Source organism: Athalia rosae, chromosome 2 (genome assembly GCF_917208135.1).
Source record: "Athalia rosae chromosome 2, iyAthRosa1.1, whole genome shotgun sequence".
In the NCBI taxonomy this organism is placed as follows: Eukaryota; Metazoa; Arthropoda; class Insecta; order Hymenoptera; family Athaliidae; genus Athalia; species Athalia rosae.
The window spans coordinates 30,774,875-30,793,251 of record NC_064027.1 but is presented as its reverse complement, the minus strand read 5'-3'; the positions used below and the strand labels follow the sequence as shown (position 1 = coordinate 30,793,251).

The window sequence follows — 18,377 nt, the reverse complement described above, 5'->3', positions numbered from 1 at the left end:
GGTAGAAAATAAATTTTGACAAAACGACCAAATGGCTCATACTGAGATGAAAAATAAAATGGCAGTCATAACGAACTTTGATCTTCGTCGCCTCGAAGTTTTATGGAAGAAAATGTAAAGGTAAGGTCAAATGATTTCAAATTAAGGGTTTCATAAAAGAAAAATTTCATGACTTCTTCTTGTAAACAGATCATCCTGATGAATACTCGCTACTGTTACCTCAGAGGAAGAACAGGACATTTTGTAGAGCAGCATCTGGCATCCTATGTAGATATTGTCCGACCAAAAAGGCCAGTTTGTGAGCGTATTGACAAGGGGCAGGAACTCTGACTGTCCCACTCCAGTTATAATAAATATGAGTCAATTTATGTATGTGAGACGCTGCAACTTATCTGCATTTAGGCCAGCATTGTCCGATATTACATTGAAGGCAGTTGGAGTGACTGTTCCCGCCCTGACTGATTGTGGAACGATGAAGAAGACGTTTTTCTTGCCAATCATTTATTACGTATACCTACGTGTTTGACGGATTTTTTTGTTTTCAATCACAAATAAAGTGAATTGGTTTATTCCGATACTATTGCATGATCAGTTATGCGACGCGGTGGTTTCATAGCCAGGCGTTTCAAAATATGTAAAGTTCGATCAAAACAAATCGCAGTGTGTATAGCTGATTCACATTACACTTTTAATTACATTTCGCGTTGCGCTGCTTCACTTATCGTTATTAAATAAATATCAAACGCGAAAAATTTAATGCGGCTATCTGCTGATCACATGAAGTAGCCAAAACTGAAGGTCCGTTTTATTGCGTCCCAGTAGTACCTCTCCCAATTTGCCTTCGTTGTATCCGCTTCACTGAAACGACGAACATCTCATAAAGACACGGTAGAGAAGATTGAGAAAAATCACGAAAACGAATCGGATTTCGGGATTAATACAAAACGAAACTGAGAGCTGGAGCGACTTACGTTGACGGTACGCCAGTCTGTACGAGGTTTACTTCGGTGTGGTCATTTTTTTCACTTATTTCTAATGTGACCTTACTAAAATGACCGGAAGGCCACTGCTTGCAACGCCAGTTCTGGATAATTTTCGACGGGGTTACCTCGACGAAGTCTCCGTGGATATTGCCCCCGAACAGTTCAAACTTACCACCCTTTTTCGCTTCCAGCTTTACCGGGCCTTTGGTAAATGCTTGAACCATCTTCACAAATGTAATAGAAAACGAAAATAGCAATGAGTTTCCTAGGCATAATGCACTTTTGAAACTTACAAGCATTCTCATTTCAACGATACCTCGACAGACGTGAATACATTGTAGAACTCCTCAGCTCTGCATTGGAACTTTTGCTGCTGTTTCACCGTGGCTGTTGTTATTTTAACGCCGAGTGGCTGGTCGTTGGATTTCACAATGCTGTTCATCTGCATCTACGGAAATTATGAAAATTCCCAACGATTTATAACTTGCTGATTACATTAGAATGATCAGAAAACGTGAATGGCAATAGGCAAAAGTCAAATGTATTTTAATTGACATCTAGTTAATTGAATTCATTGAGGGGAAGACTCACCTTAGCGTCAAAGCCAGAGGTCATGGTAGATATCTTCTCGTTCATGCTTTCTTTTTTAGGTAAAATCATGCCTTTGCTAAATTCTGTAACAATTTCAACAAATTAGCCATTCGTGGAAAACCATGAATCATGTTTCTCTATGAATGCTCAATCGTTAACCTTCTTTGAGTGCTGCTACGTATTGGCCTAGTTTTTCTCTAATTGTCACCTTTCCTTTGGTATGTAAAAAATGCTTCACAACTTCTCCCTTATCGGTACTATCCTTGAGGGTGATTTCGATCTGTGAATGGAAAGCAATGTTGGTTGATGTAAATACACTGAGGTTTGATGGTAACTTCTGGAGCGTCATACGTTTTTGTGGATTTCACACGTCAATTAAATAGAATGCAATATTGTGAAACGTACATCGACCTCAGAGATGTCATTCTCCTCTGATAAATTGGGTATGTTAATTTTTCCAGTAATGTTGTCTTCCCCACTGTCCTCAAGAACCCATTTAAGTACTAGATTCCATTCGTAAAAAAAGATTAGTTTTCCTTTCCTATTATTTGCAACAGCTTCACCTTCGCATTTCTCAACATCAGTTATTTTGCATTTAACTGTAAAAATAAATATTCAATGGTTGTTATCATATTAGAGATAACCATGAATGAAAAAAGCACTGAAAACTATATGAGTTCAAAAACCTTGGCAAAAGAGGGTAGAGTGTTCACCCTTTATTATGCAGGCAACGTTATATGTATTTGAGATAGTTCAGAACCTCACACACTCACCATCGTCACCTTCGATGATCAGATTTGTAAATAACTCCTTTAGCTTGTCTTGCGACCATGGACAAGCATTCTTCTCAGTCCTGGAACACATGGTAGTTTGTTAAACAGTCAGCTAAGGACATTATGCCTAACCAGAGAGGAACTGAGATAGCGCTGGTTCGGATCAGGAACTCACGTACACTTTTCTTTCTCTTTAACGCTCATGTAGAATGCTATGAATTTTACTGTGCAAGAGAGAAGACACGGTTGGTCCTCTGTCGCACTCATGATAAAAAGCCTAAGCAGGTTCCACTATGAAAGAGAGACAGAAGACGACTATACCTATATTTGAGCATAGAGTTAGCGCTCACTCAACTCTTCTTTGGTTAAGTTGTGTCGACATAATGATGATTTTCTCACAACTTTAGATTTTGATGGGACCCATGAACAACGTTTGGAAAATGTTGTTTACATGCAACTCATAACCGAACCGGTTCAAATGATAGTGTTTCTTAAGCACTGTGAAGGGTGAGTTAAGTGACTGCTCATACCAGTGCCAGTTGTTGACATTGGTCGCATCTGGTCTCTCCTCTACAATCCATCGAGGATCTCCTTCGCCCCATTTGGCCATTGCTATAATCAATGTCCTTGGACAGACAGTCGAACTCAACCTCTTGTATGCTTCGGACAGTGATTTCTTCGCTCGTTGCAGCCCTCGAGTGACCGCCTAGAAAAGACAGAATAGATGTTAACAAAATTTCATGTTCGGTTTGAACGTTACTTCTACTTCATAAAGCATTCGCCTACGTTTGACACTCCAACACTCTTATAAGCAAGGCACCAACTGGTTTTCAGAAATCATTTTATTCACCTGATTGACTGAAACTTCGGCGTTTATGTAGTTCCACAAAATATGAGGCTAATACCCTTTGATGAACTGTGCTGTACGACGACAAGCGTGGTCTATAATCGCGATGATCTATCGTCTTAAACTCGCCAAACGAACTCGCAGAGATTGGACCTCGAATTCTGGTAGAGCCTAGATTATTCTACCGAAATTCTACTGGTCGCGTAGTGGGGGTGCGGCCTCTAGTGTTCAAACACCGAGCAACTATAAGCGTTCAGAACACTGAAAATATTTCAGTGGTTCAGCACGTGCGGCTGTCACAATTCTTCCAAACTGAATGCGACCCTTATTTGTGGTTACCACACGAGAACGGTAAAAATTGGGCAAAACTATGGGCAAACTGTTGCAAAATCGCAAGTGGCATTGAATTATAGAACCGTACGATAGGTGCTCAAATGTGCCATTCTGATGTCAGGGGCGCCATCACACCACGAGCTAAAAGAAAGAATCTTCCAATCGAAAATGATGAATTTTGGATCTCTTCAAGTACACTGGATAATGACGGTTGACACTTTTTTTTGTTGATGACAGACAGTAGATACATATCAATGTATCATATCGATGATTTGGATGTGCTGTAGTGTTTCATTAAAATTCTCAGCATATTATGTGACAGGTTAGGCAAAGATGTGAGCAGTGAGAAGGAATGACAGTTCACCAGATGATGAATCATGAAATATTTGAGACATTACCTTAATAACAGTTATTTACAGAGTTTATACAACGAAATGCTATTGAAGTCTTTTGTAATCAATCACTATGTTTAGGATCTTTAAGTAGTAACGATTTTTATATCATCAGAAGGGTGGTTGAATTCCTCTTCATTGATGTCGAAATCTTTCATCTTCTCTTCCAGCACCCACCACGTATCCATGAAACCAATGTCAATGATTCTATGATGGAATCCCAAGAGTTGTGGTTTCAGATACGAACACCTAGCTTTATAGTGGGCACATTCTTTCTCATAGTTATCCAGCCATATGAAAGATAAAATTCCTAGGCTGAACCTGCGAATAATACCTTCGTTGTAACACTGTTCTATTGATTGAATGTACCCTACGCTCACGGGATTGCGTATTGGCTTTCCCACTAGCATTAGCTTATTTGAAGATTCCAGCAGCAACACTCTGTATGAACTTTCGTCAGGGTTGTGTTTTGAGAGGTAGTATGCACTTCCTAAAACTGAGTCAATAAATACAAGGATTAGACATACGGACAATAACAAAAGATGAGTGTTTAGTAAAAAATATTCTGCTACGTATTACCTCAAAAATATTGTGTGCGTTGTTTTTACTTACGGGAGAAATAAGTGAAGGCCCGAACTGGCCTCTCTTTACATCCCTGCACGACATCCAGAGCAACATCTTTGTAGTCGATGTAAAGGTTCTTCCAGTATTTTGCTGAAAGAAAAAAGCATATTTGAATGATTATGACGACTGTTCTCACGAAGAAAACTAAATTCGCGCTGTATATATATTGTTTAGTAGCGCAATCAACTACGTTTTCCCAGAATAGCACTATAACCTCAGAAGGGTAGTTCAAAAAATCATTTGTATTTACCCCAACGATCCAAAAGTCGTTCCTTCACTTGCCCGGCTACTTCGGAAGTTTGCAGCTTGCCTACGTCAGCAGTATTACTCGTAGATCTTCTAGTTAAATTTTTAAATCTACTCCGACATGACAGCAATGTTCGAGACGTCATGCTTCTGCTATGTTTTGACGTAACCTCCCCTTACCGTACTACTCGACTATGAACGTGGGTACAAAGAGCCAAAAAGTACTCTACAATTGTTGGCTAAAGTAAGGAGGATTATGGAGGGATATCCCTTTTGATAATGAAGAGGACAATCCAGAATGCTTATAATAGATACAGAATCGGAAGATGAACTTTGAAACGACTGGACCGTCAAACAGATCAACCAGAGGTGCGACCGGTCTACAAATGAAGATCAAAATGGAATTCCCAATACCAATTGGAGACACGATGGATATTGGTGGTACGCAACACCTCGAGAAAGAGTGCTACAAACAAGAGCTTATATTACGAGCTGTGCGCCAGGGCCAATCCGACGAGCAAGAAATGTTTTGACTCTACTCCAAGCATGGAATTTGCTATTTCCATACTCTCTGCTGAAAAAAGTCCTACCCCACACAACGAAGATACTACTGATATATTATAATCTGCTTTCAACAACATAGAACTCACAGAGCTCAAATCCAGGTAAACAAGCAAACTGTGCATTTTGCCCAAGATCTGTACGAGCTCTGCAGCGGCTGAGATTAAAAATAATTCCTGTTCCCTAGTATTTTAGTGCTTTTTGGCGTGATATGACAGAAATGATAACATCAGCTTTTACAATATAGCAATGATTGTTTAAATGATTCACCGGGATCTATGATATATACCGAGAATTATTTTTCCTCCACCCCAATTTTCAAAGACTTGGAGTTGTCGATCAAAAATTTTTTTTTTTAAAATGAGCGACTTCCAAAGGAAGATCACTTTTATTCGGCCGTTCATTGGTACAAGCGACGATATTTCGCGAAAAGTTATGCATTCTCACAAGGCTGGTTATTTTTGGTATTCCTAACTATGATTCAATCAACGTGGTATGGAAGGTACGAATTCCGGAAACGATAATAGAGACGAAGTCGTCATTTATGTATAAGTATATACCTATACTATACTTATGTGTGTAGTTATTGAAAAGCCGAAATAGCGTCATACACGTATCGTATATGTATGTATGTATAATACTACATCATAAACCAACAGTAATAACACAAATTTCTCGCAATACTAATTGAGCTAGACATGTCCAGTTCTGAGCAATTATAGGTATAATATAAGTATATAGTCTAGGTTGAGATTAGGACTAATAATAATCATCAATTATTCTTACATGCTGATTGAAAATTAATCGTTGTATTAAGAGTGCGAAGCTGAATCAATTAACATGATAAATTCTAAAGATTTATGTTTTATGTATATTATACGTATTCTATAAATTATACATATCGTCTAAGGGAAGCCATTCGGTATAAGTATATACGGATTATATCATTCTCTTTCATAAATACTGAACACACGATCGAAGTGAACGGCCCGCATGCCATTACATGGACATTGGCTGTACATTTGTTGATGATAATTAGGCCAAAAATCGCACAAATAGTAACATTATAATAAAATACAATTCTCTGTAAGGGTTGAGTCTACGCAATTCTATCGATACCTACATAGGCATATATGTATAGGTATGTATGTATTATTTATACACAATTTGTGGCCAGCATCCGCTGGACTGGAAATACATTGGGGTATTTCACACCGTTGTTCCTCACAATATGCTCAGATCCCATACTGGTAATAATAATAATAATTATGATGATAATAATAACAATTCTGATGAGGATGACGATGAAGATGATCATAATAATAATAATAGCAATGAGTAGTGGTAGTAATAGTAGTAGTAATAGTATAGTAGAAGAAAAAGTGTGATAGTAGTAGTAGCAGTAGTGGTAGTAGTAGTAGTATTAGCATTGAAAGGATTAATTATTATAATAATATTGATAATAATAACTACAATAATAACAACAATGAGGATGAAGACGATTATGATGCTGGTGGTAGTAATAACAACAACAACAGGAGAAATAACTGGAAGTGTGTTAACCTAGTAGAATGGAAATGTAGACGGATCGAGCTACATGTATATCCTCTGAGACTCTGTACCGCAACTCATTTGTTTCGTTTATGGTTCATGCGACATCCATTTGTTAATTTGCATCACAGTGGTAAATATCCATAGTGATACACGATACATATTCCTTTTCATTATTGATCGAATCTTCGGCCATTTACTTTGCAGTCACGCACCACAATCTTATTTTCACATGTTTCACACCACTAACATAAACTTATTTGGCGTATCAACAATTATTGGCGGAATACAACTATCCTTCGCTGACCGATGAAAGCGAACTGCGAGTGGAACCACCTGCACCGGTCACTGCTGTGTGGTGCATTAGATCGGGAAGATCTGGAAGATCGGGTAAGTCCGGTGGTAAGCAGAGAGGCACCGCCGATGGTCCATAAATTGCCTCCTGGACCTCCAACTGTTGTGCAAATTGTTCTTCCAATCTCTGCAAAATCACCAAAATTAATGGTTGATACATAGATGTTTCAACAGTTTGTGAACAACTTCAAACTGAAAATCTGGATCATTTCTGATTACCAGAATTTTTTATTGTAAATAAGTAGGTAGGATTGCAAAATGATGAGTATGTTAGTACGTGATATCACGTGTTTATACACCAGTAAATCAAGGATTGAAAAAATTCTGGACTAATTAAGATGAATTTCACTTGTGGATACCTGAAACAATTTGTAATATATCCAAATTCTAACTGAAAGAAAAGAGTTTCGACTGACCTTTGATAGAGATTTGAGCGCTATCCGAATTGATCTTGGTGATTTTTCGCATCGTTTTACTTATTCCCATTGAATAGTGACGTTCAAAGGGGTATTACAGGATAAATATGCACAAAGAACGATTTCACAAACAAAGTAATATTAAACCTAGATACAAGTACCCAAACCTAGGACGTGGACATAAATGAGAACGCAAAACGACAATCTACACAAATTATACGCATAAATAGAAATTTGACGTCGGATCAACATTGACGAGTTACAATACGAGGCAGGGCAGAGTAACTGAGGTGGTGACTTTCGAGATGAAAAATGCTTGTACGTACATAGCCAGAATTTAGAACAGGAGATGTAGAGAGAAACAAAGTTCAACTTGATTGTACGATGGCTGTAGATGAGTCCAAGAAAACAAGGATTAGCTAAACATCTTTGATGTATTGCCTACAACGAACTCTGAGCTTAGTTTGAATGAAGCGTGTGTCGATTAGACTTACAATAACAAGAGGAGGAGACTACTGGACAATCATTAAAAATTACTGTTTGCGAGGAAAAGGTGATTGGGCTGGAGATGAGTACGGAGATGGCGGTGGTGAGACTGGTGGTGAAATAGAAAAACTTGTGCCAGCATCAATGCTTCCGGCTTCAGAACCAACAAACTTGAGGGCTACACGAGGCAGGCTGAACAGCGAGGAAGAGGATGAGGATGCAGCGAGAGTTCCGGTGCTGGAAGAGTTTGACAATGAAGGGGATTTTGGTAACAGCGGCGACCTGCGCCAGGTGCCTGTGCTCGCCATAATTTGGTTCACCTCGATGTTTGTGGGAGTGGTGTTACCAGTAGTGTCTAAGGAGATTAATGAGAGATGGCTCAGATGGTGCGGCAATGAACCCCAATATCGGGATGCCAGTAATTTCTTCTCCACTGCTAGCTCAGCCTCTAATTTCTACAACAATTTCGTTACGTTTTCTTGGTTATTTCGGCACCACGTACCCGTTTCGATTAGAATAATGTTGCTGAAGATCAGGGCAACCATTGCATATGGGGATGAGATGAGAACCGTTTTCATAAATCTGCGCACCATAAATATAAAGTGAATGACAGAAAAAAATTTGCTACCGACCTGCTTCCGTGGCTTGAGTTGTGCCTTCCACTCCCTGAGTTCTTTTGTGTAAGCCTCCTCTTGTTCCTTGAGCTTCATAGTTTCATGCTCCATAAGCATTTTTCGTTTCTCATTTTGAAGCTGTTCCAACTCCTTGATAGTGGCGTCACTTTGAGCCCGCAGCTCTTCGAGTTGTCTCGCATGTTTCAACTCGAACCTCTGCTGTTCAGCTCTGTACCGTTTTTTCTCATTCTCCTGGAATTTCTTAAGTTTATCACGCTCAGCATCCGGGTCTGGTATGAGAGCGGCAGTCATCGATATCCGCATCGATTCACGGAACATCATCTCCCTGGCTTTCATTTCCGTGCGTATCCTTTTCGGAAGATTTCTACGTTCAACCGTCTGACGTTTGACTAGCTCCTCCTCCTTGCGCTGGTTCATTCGTTTCATTTGTTCCAACTCCTTTTCGTGTCTTATGAGCATCTGGTGCCTTTGCAAAAAGAATATGTCCTTCAGCTGGCGCTTCAGGAGTTGCTGACGTTCTTTAATCTGCCTCTCCTCTAGTTCCCATATTGCCGCCTCTCTTGCTCTCATAAGTTGCTGTTTCTGTTGCAAGAACTGCCTCTCCATGAGAGCGATCCTCTCTCGATGACTGTCGGACAGCCTTCGTAGTGAGATTTCGTGGCTCTCGTTCAACTTTTCCAGAAATACCTTCTCCCTGGCCTCGTGCTCTGCCTCCAATTTATCTTTTCTCGTTTTGAAAGCATTCTTTCGCCTTTCTTTGGGCATCAGGTCGACTTCTTGTTTGAGCAGTCGAAGCTCCTGTTTCAATCCTTCGCGAAATTGTTTCAGCTCCCTTTCTTGTTCGCCACGTATTTTTTTAGAGGCAAGTCTCAGATCGGCTTCTTGCTGCGTCTCGGCACGCTCAATCTGTTGGCGTTGCTGCCTGGCCAGAGTGTCGAGGTCACCCTCTGCCCCGCGCTCCAACATGAGTCTCTCCTGCTCGAAACGCTTTTCCTGTTGGTCCTTTGTGAACTGCGACTTTTGCGACAGATCCTGAAATTGTTTCTGTTCCATTTTCTGCAACATCTTGAGCTCCCGAAGTTCTTGTTTGCGGAATATCTGATCGTCGTAAAACTTTCCGTTCTCGTCGTCCCCGTATATGACTTTTGAGGTCGTGGTAGTGACGACCACACCGTCGATTTCGAATTTTCTCGTACGTTTCCGCGTCTTCTTTTTAAGATTCATAATCTGTATATCCTCCTTCGTTCTGTGTTGTCGCTGGGGCACATCCCGCGTCGTATACTCGGGCGGTTTTCTTCTAAGTACAACTTCGTCGTCGATTTCCGAAGACTGACGGGAATCTCGTCCCAAATGATTGTCTCTACTCGATCCACGACTGTCCTGACTTATCGTCGTCGATATTGACTCTGCGTCCGATCTATCGACGCTTTTGCTGGGCGTGTGGCACCTCGTGGATCCCTCGTCGCTCTGCGACCGGTGTGACCCGCCCTCGTTGCTGCAGCTACTGTCGGGTGAAATGCGTTTATTTCGGGATCCCTTGCCTTCAAATTCCTCCCTCGAATCACCGGCCGAATGCTTCGTCGTTGACCAAGGTGCTGCGGGCACGGCACCGGGAGTACCGTTACCTCGTGTCGACAAAAGACCATTACTTGTTACAGGTTTCGCTGGGTTAACCAGTGCGACGGAGTCGACATCCGTTGAACCTATCGTCGTCCCAGCAATCATCACAGACATTCGAGGCGACGCAACTTCGTCACCGCTGTCGCTCTTCGAACTGGACCGCCTTCTTCTCCTTTTACCCTCTACCATGGAGAGAGAGAGATCCGTACCACTATCACCTACGTTACGTCCGACGACAGACGAGTCCTTGACCCTCTCTCTGTCATCGCCAACGGTAACGACCGACACATGGCTGGTGTCCATCAGTTGATCGACGACGATGGGACTTACTATCACAACCTCCGACTCGTCTAGCTTCTTGCCGATGCACTTTGGGGTGTCAGCTGTGGATATTACGATCGGTTGCTCCTGCGGTGTGTACTCGAGACTGTCCAAACTGGTGAAACCGTCGTCGTCCGTCGAACTTTCGTTGACCTGGGTCTTGTTTGTTTCATTGGCAACTATCACCACTTCAGATGTTGGGGATGGACGACGTGGCGGAGGAGTGGACGTCGCATCTATCAGTACCGGTGGATGGGTTGTTACCACTGTGACTTGGCTCACATTGCTTGCCAAACTATTCGATGGATCTGGTGTTTCCGAAGTTATTCGTACCATAGACTTCTTCATTCTGCCATCGTCATGATGTTCCGATAATTGCGATTTAGCTGTTTGAAAATCAGAAAAAAGTTATCAGTGTCTAAGTAAAAATTGGGTCAAAAATAAAATGCCATGAATAAATAAAAATTTATACCGGTGACAACCACAATATTATCTCCGCTGCCACTCCTCGACGTGCTGCGACTCCTGACGGGCGTTGACGTCACAACAGAGACACTGGTCCCGGAAGATGACCCCCTCCTGTGATAACGATGCGCTCTGTCAACACCGTCTGTGGAAACGTCCTCATCTCCGCCAGCGTCGCTGCTCTCCCATTTCCCGTCAGGACTGCTTGTCCTGTGGATTTCATCCGACTGGGATCTGGATACATTAGTCTTGTCCAAGGATTCATTCCGCGACGAATCGTTGCTCCAACTTTTCAGCAGCGCATTTTGAGCCACGACCTTTGACTTTATATCCTCCACAGAACTGGACTTTGCCGTATCCTTCTCTGAGAGTTGCGAGACGTCACTGGTGCCAGCAGTACGTTTCAAGGTTTCGCTAGAAGCGTGATCCGTGTAACGTTTGCTGGAATCCATGGAAATCCGTTTTTCAAGCACAGCATTGAGCTTGTCTTCAACAGATTTACGTTTCTCCTCCAAACTTTGGAAATTTTCATCCCCGACGAATGGGAATTCCGGTCGGTGATCGGTCAAATACGGCTTTCCTGTATCCCTGTTAAAAGTCGATGTAAATTAATCAAAGCGGAGTATTGAAATTATTATCCTGGCCAAGTTGCCACGAACTAAACTGTATGGAATCAATGGTTCACCTTGTGCGTTCGTCCAATGACGTTTGTTTGACGTAGGCGGATTCGGTTGCTCCATCGGCGTTATAGGATGGTTTTACGGGTGCCGATTTCCGTTTATCATCATTACTAATTTGCCCTCTATCCGTCGCATGTTTCCTTTTTTCTTCTATAGACCTCCTTCTGGTGTTTGCATCTCTCGGTTTATCCAGAGGTGGCTTTCTCCTTTCTTCAACAGACTTCACACTCGGCACTAACTTGAGTCTATCGATACTCTCTTCACCGTTATTTCCCTCGACGTCGTTTCTGCATTCCTCCGCAACGTTTGGTCCCTGACCTGGTTTCTCGTTGTCAATTTGAGAACCCTGTCTCCTCATTGATTTTTTATCAATCGTTGGCTTTTCTTTGCCCAACGAAGACGTTGCGGCAGCGACAGGAGCGGCAGGGGTGGTAGTGTTCTTTTCGTCACCTGCTGCCTTTGGAATGTGTTCTTTTTCGTCAATCTTGCTGCTATCCTGTCGCATCAAAACACCCGGTGGTAGGGGCGCTGGACCCTTATCTCTGGATGATCGACGTTCGCTCGATTCGTGCCACACAGGTGGTTTGGGTGCCTAAAATATAAAGAATATCTTTTCAAGACTATCTATTACTATACGCGATTCTACGTAGACATCCATAGCCAAAACAGTCACGATACAAGATATAGGCAAAGCCGTGCGCATCTTACCAATTTTTTCTCAGTGGATAAAGGAATGTTCTCCTTAGAATCAGTCTTTCGCAACTTCTTGTTCCTCTCTTCCTTCTCACTCTCTCGTTCGCCTTCTCTCTTGTGATTCTCTTCCCCTTGATGGGTTATAGACGGTGCAGCGACGCTCTCCTTCTCTGTCACTGTAATAAGTTAAAACCAAATATCCTAATCAGTGATGTAGACGTGAAGTAATCAAACTTGCAGAGAAGCTGTATGACCTGACCCAACGGGAAATCAGTTTCTTTTTGAATAGCAGGGGTAAATTTAGGTATATAGACAAGGATCGATAGAAGGATAGAACATTAAAAATCTCGTACGTTTAACGTCGTTGTCGCTGCGCAGGGAGGCAGAGTCATCTCCAAGTTGGTCCAGCTCCAGTGGAAGTTGCGACGTGCGCTGTTCCTGGAATGAACCAGTTAGCCTTAGCATGTGGGAGCATCGGTGAACAATATCAATTAAACTGAAGTTTTATTCAACAAGGCATGATTGCGTAGATAGGTATTTCAGATTGGTCTACTGCTGATATGTATAGCAATATTTCAACCATTAATTTCTACAATGTAACAATCACGAATTATTGTAAGGAACAGATGCTCGGGTGATATGAGGTAAACAGTAAGAGCGTGAACCTAGCCGCAGATGTTCAGATTCCAGAGATCAACATTAACAGTGGCTCAATCCATGGAGATTGTCAACTGTACGACAAACATTAAATCGCAATTAATTCGTATTGGTATTAAAATGTCTAGACATTCTTCTACCAAAAAAATAATACCAATGTCAATTATAGCATGTCACTACATACAACTGTATAAAATAATTTTACAGGCAAGGAGCGAGCAATTCTTCGTTTCGTTTTATTGTTTTTTCAAAAGGCTCTGTCAAGAATTGGCAACAACTGATGCTACACACCTATCGAGACAATGAATATCTACTAACCTGACGATCGCAAGAGCAGGCGGAACAGGGGTGGCAGGGCCCGGGCCAGCCGCATGCACAGCCAAATTTTTAAGTTATATGTATACAACTAAGAAAGTATCTGCGGTATTTAGCCATTAATTACATGAGAAAGTTTATCAAGTGGATAATATTTGCTGCATGTTGCACATGGTTACATCCGTATCTTTGATGTACCTGATTCACCTATGCATAGGTACGAACATAACGCGGATAGCCTATTCTGCGTACAGTGCGGCTCTGCACAACTGTTTGAGGCATGCACATTTGATATGCATGCCAAAGTTATTCTATCGTCGTGCACAATATTCCGAAAATATGAGCGGTTGCTCTGACTACAGATTTCTGCAATATCATGGAATTCATTTGAACAGTTAGGGAAAGCGCAAAAGATTTCTATTGGTACAACGAAAGATTTAACATCAATTGACTGGTATTCAATCATAAGCTGCACAAATTCAAATTACCACATCGATAACTACCCCAAAAAATCGAAATGAGATACAGAAGAGAAGGAATTATGAAAATATATTATAGTACGCACACAATCTCACTGATAAGACGTACGCATACGCACGATATGCGAATAATATCGAGTTCACTTGAAATATAGCGTAACCTCTTTGAGTTGAATATAATACAGCGATCAACCAAGCGAACATTGATTGTTTCATTTAGATGCAACAAATTCTGGAAAATGTTACACTATTTAGCAGCTTACCGATCCGTTGATACTGTTCCCTGTGTTTTTTTGCCTTCCTAGCCTTCTACCATAATGCAAGCATGGAATCACAGGTGGGTGTATATTATTCATTCGTCGCTTGTAAGATAAGTTGTTGCAAGATTTTCATTATCAGTCAATGTAAACATGAAATAGCAAGCAGAGTTCAGTTGTCAACAAATCCGTTACAGGAACGAATAACGCTAATTATTTCAAACACCGGCCCCCAAACGCGGCTAGAAATGGACAGTTAAACCCATCAAGTCAAACTACATACTAGGTGCGCCAATCGTGCGTTGTTTGACATAAATCTAAACATTGAGATGTTATACCGATGGAAACTGCTGTATCGTGCCCGTTCTTTGCAAGGCATGCACAGTTTCAATCCTCATTGTATTCATTATTCATTGTCCCTTATTGAAGTCTCTTAGCAAAATTACCATTCGAAGGATATCTCAGCTGACAATGATGAAAATGAAATTCGACTGTATGGGGCGAGTGTAATCGTGAATGCATCCATGTTATTGTGACAGTAGAAACAAATGTAGAACAGCTCCACATTGAAATAATTTGAATTTAAGTCCTACCTCAGCGTCTTCATCGAGGAGCTCCTCTTCGACAACATCAGCCTTATATTCGAGTAATAAGTCACGCACAGGTTTCGCATCGAGGTTACGATTAATAAATGGATGCTTCAGCAATTCATCTGCGGTTGGTCTGGTCGCAGGGTCTTTTATCAATGCTTTGGCAACAAAGTCATTGAAATCCCTGCTCCATTTTCCAGGTTGATCGAGCCTAGGAGGGTCACTTTTCTGGATTTTCAAAAGAACTCGCATTGGCGACATCTCGTGGTTCGGTGGCTCCATTTGAGCAAATTCGATCAAAGTTATACCAAGCGACCATATGTCAACCTGACGAGAGCAAGGAAACAGACAATTTTAAAGCTATTTAATAGACGTGTGTTACAATATCAAGTAGTTCACGTGATATTGACAGCGGTTGAAAATACCTTAAAGTCGTAAGGATTGTCCCGGAACGTTTCGCACAAGACAACTTCGGGTGCCATCCAATAAGGAGTTCCAATGAAGGTATCATGCTTCTGAAGGGTGTGTTTATTTTTTGCAGATACCCCAAAATCGGCTATGGATAAAAATATCAAGAGCAATGTGGCATTCAATGTAAATCTTATTTATCAGGCTCATTATAAATTATAGAATATAAGGCTCACCTAACTTCACACCACCTGCCATAGTAAGGAGAACATTCCCAGCCTTAAGATCTCTGTGAATAACTTTGGATTTATGAAGGAAGGCTAATCCTTGAGTCATGTGTTGGCAAATGTAAGCTATCTGCGCTTCAGTTAAAGCTTTTTCCAGTTCTACCATTATAGAATCCAAAGCTCCACCATCGCAGTATTCTATTAGCATCTGCAAAATATCCAAAATTAACGTAATTACTACAAGGGCTACATGTCCCATTATATTTCAATAATATGTACAGCTTATCAATTCAATTTGAACAGAGCCTGAAATTTTTTGGTAGAAGTTCGTTGTTGTACGCACCCACAATTTTCCCTCCATGAAATAAGCCTCGTGCAGCTCAACGACATTGGGATGCTTACACTCGGAAAGAATATCAATTTCTATCATGAAATCGGAAAGGTCATCCTCTCCTTCCAATGCGCACATTTTAGCCGCAGCTAATTGTTGGGTTTGTTTACTTTGTGCCTATACAGAAGGTGACACAGAAAGACGGTTAGGCTAGAACTTGAATCGATTACCGTGATTAAAGTATTTGACAATAATATATAGTTACCTTATAGACTTTACCAAAAGCTCCATCTCCAAGCTCCCCAATCATCTCCCAGAATTCTTCTGGGTCGCAATCCATTTTTATGTTGTTGAATATCTTTTTTTTTTTGGCATCGTTGCCACCGAAGTGGAACGCTTTTTTTAAATTTGATAGAAACGACATTTTGGAATGTATATTTACAATCCACAATGAAATCTATTCAATAAGTTATTGAACATACCAATGTTCAACTAGAACTTAAGAAGTTTCAACTTTGTATGAAGTGCATTACAAAAGCTATTTTTTGACGACACTGCAATCACAAATATATACCAGAACACCATGGAAGTATATAACTATTTTTGTCCGTAGAACTATGACTCGTGACTAAAGCTAAGCACCACGCAATGCTTGTGTACTCGTTGCAAAGCCAATTACTACGTTATTCTTATGTGTTAAATTATTTTTGACTGCATTCCTGGCTCAGCTTTTGAATGGTTGGCAAATTGAGTTAGATCAGATCCCCGCCGAGGGTCGGGGTGAAGTTGATACAAATCTCTCCCGCATCTTGGCCGCATAGGTTCCTAAAGTTTTCTCAACGAGTTGACACCCACGGTTGTCGCCAATTTTGCAGGGCACGTACGATTTGGGCTGCGCACCCCTTCATCTCTTCCTAATATCTGACTGTGATAACAGTATTGACCGACAATTTTCCCGCCAAATACTGGAACACGAACATAATAAATAGGTGCGGTGTACTTATTTATGACACATGATAATCTGATGAGCCCCTGCTAGTGGCAACCATTAATGTAATAAAGTCGACTGGGTTTAATGATCCTGATGATGTATAAGATTGGAAATAGATATTCAATAAACAAGAGGTAAAACGTCGTTACTGATAGCTCATTATGTGATAACAATGATGCAACAGGAACAGAGATAGTATGGATACAAGTCTAATAATTTTTGATGAGATGGTTCGGTAATACTAGGTAAAATTCGCGTAGAATAAAATTGATCGAAACAAGGTATGTTAGTACATACGTTCATGCAAACTTATACACACTGCCAAAATAAGAATATTTTTCCTTTTCTACGGCCACTATCGCAAGGACGATTACGATTAATCACGATCAAGCTCATTTGCTCTTTCTTTCACTCACTCACTCACCTAATCAACGGATCTATCCAAAGTCATGTTTTTTCCTCCTGAGTATAGAAGCTCGTAAAAACACGACACCACTATGTTACTATGTTCCATAAAAAGAGGGCGGACACTACAGTAGAAAAATGTTTAAAAATTTCTGGGGGTGCAATTGTTAATGTATAATGGGAAGTACACGTAATGAGGCACCACACCGCGAAGTTATTTAGAAATAAGTGACAGAATTTGATAAATCTGGTCGAACACGGCCATTTTCATACCGCGCACACACTCTTAATGGACATGGACAGGGGCTGGGGCACTGATAGGCTGGGGGCACACCACGCCTGGAAGTGACGTAAACCAAGGCTGATCAGATCCACCCAGCTGCAGATCCATGAAATCGGCAAAATGCGAAGTCAAACAGAAGTAAAGAGCTACGTAAGAGTCTGCGTTGTTTGCCTATCGGTTATCAGCAGCTGCCTCACACCTGTCGGCATTCCAAGCAAGGCGAGCTGATATCTAAAGAGTCTCAAAATAGGCACCGATCCTGACCCGAAACGTAGTAGCACCTGACCGCAGCCCGATCAGTGAAGTGCAGTATTTTCGACTTACTGGATACTGCAGACGACCGACGAATGACGACTGAATTTGCCGACGACCACGAGCACACTTTCGATAACGACTGCTACGCTGCGACTACGAGAAAATCGGGAACAATTTCACACCACCGACCCGTTAACTCAATTTTAAACGGGCATTTCGAACCTGGTATAGCTAGGTCGACGCACTGATCTGAGAAGCTCCTCGGGCTCTGTGTCGGGTTTTGCAGTAGAGAAGCTTGGTGGTGCCGGCTCGTGAATGTACATACCTGCAGCACTCTTTCGAAATAGTTACAAATTCACAAGCAGGGTTCGATCAAAGAGGTAGCGATGAATCCTCTGATTAATGCTGATTTCTCCGGCTGCCCCATCCATCACCCGCACGCGCGACGGAGACTGCAGCCTTAAAGCTAAATTAAATTACACCTTCGCTAGCGTGAAGCCCTAGCTATTCGAGATCCTGTTAAAAATCCACGAATACCTTTTATTGAGCGATAACAACGATGATTAACATCGCCACAGGTGTAGATAGCATAGATTCTACATTAACCG

The 18,377-nt window shown here is 41.3% G+C and overlaps 3 protein-coding genes across 11 annotated transcripts; all 3 read right to left on the bottom strand.

Moving 5' to 3' along the window:
• Positions 1-484: 484 nt before the first annotated feature.
• Positions 485-3,732, bottom strand: LOC105688506 (activator of 90 kDa heat shock protein ATPase homolog 1). Of its 2 annotated transcripts, none has more exons than XM_048650843.1 (9): positions 3,134-3,732; positions 2,878-3,053; positions 2,348-2,427; positions 1,980-2,173; positions 1,734-1,854; positions 1,575-1,657; positions 1,300-1,431; positions 972-1,207; positions 485-858 (listed from the first exon to the last, which is right to left on the bottom strand). In XM_048650843.1, the coding sequence occupies exons 2-9, from the start codon at positions 2,955-2,957 to the stop codon at positions 774-776; spliced, it is 1,011 nt and encodes a 336-aa protein (XP_048506800.1). In that variant the 5' UTR covers positions 2,958-3,053; positions 3,134-3,732; the 3' UTR covers positions 485-773. The 2 variants fall into 2 exon arrangements, with proteins under 2 accessions (XP_048506800.1, XP_012260309.1); XM_012404886.3 differs by having other exon boundaries at positions 3,198-3,732.
• Positions 3,733-3,880: 148 nt separating this feature from the next.
• On the bottom strand, positions 3,881-5,664 carry LOC105688507 (mitochondrial import inner membrane translocase subunit Tim29). The gene is made up of 3 exons (XM_012404887.2): positions 4,794-5,664; positions 4,532-4,633; positions 3,881-4,415 (listed from the first exon to the last, which is right to left on the bottom strand). Exons 1-3 carry the CDS (start codon positions 4,933-4,935, stop codon positions 4,006-4,008), a joined length of 654 nt encoding a protein of 217 aa, XP_012260310.1. The 5' UTR covers positions 4,936-5,664; the 3' UTR covers positions 3,881-4,005.
• A 286-nt stretch (positions 5,665-5,950) lies between these two features.
• Positions 5,951-18,372, bottom strand: LOC105688434 (serine/threonine-protein kinase 10). Of its 8 annotated transcripts, none has more exons than XM_048650811.1 (14): positions 17,992-18,372; positions 17,251-17,922; positions 16,101-16,800; positions 15,848-16,012; positions 15,514-15,712; positions 15,295-15,425; positions 14,873-15,196; positions 12,925-13,009; positions 12,587-12,747; positions 11,884-12,470; positions 11,206-11,786; positions 8,790-11,119; positions 7,672-8,612; positions 7,241-7,382 (listed from the first exon to the last, which is right to left on the bottom strand). In XM_048650811.1, the coding sequence occupies exons 3-13, from the start codon at positions 16,257-16,259 to the stop codon at positions 8,205-8,207; spliced, it is 5,130 nt and encodes a 1,709-aa protein (XP_048506768.1). In that variant the 5' UTR covers positions 16,260-16,800; positions 17,251-17,922; positions 17,992-18,372; the 3' UTR covers positions 7,241-7,382; positions 7,672-8,204. The 8 variants fall into 8 exon arrangements, with proteins under 8 accessions (XP_012260190.2, XP_048506768.1, XP_048506772.1 ...); XM_048650815.1 differs by having other exon boundaries at positions 17,839-17,922; XM_048650810.1 differs by having other exon boundaries at positions 17,251-18,372.
• Between the last annotated feature and the right edge of the window lie 5 nt (positions 18,373-18,377).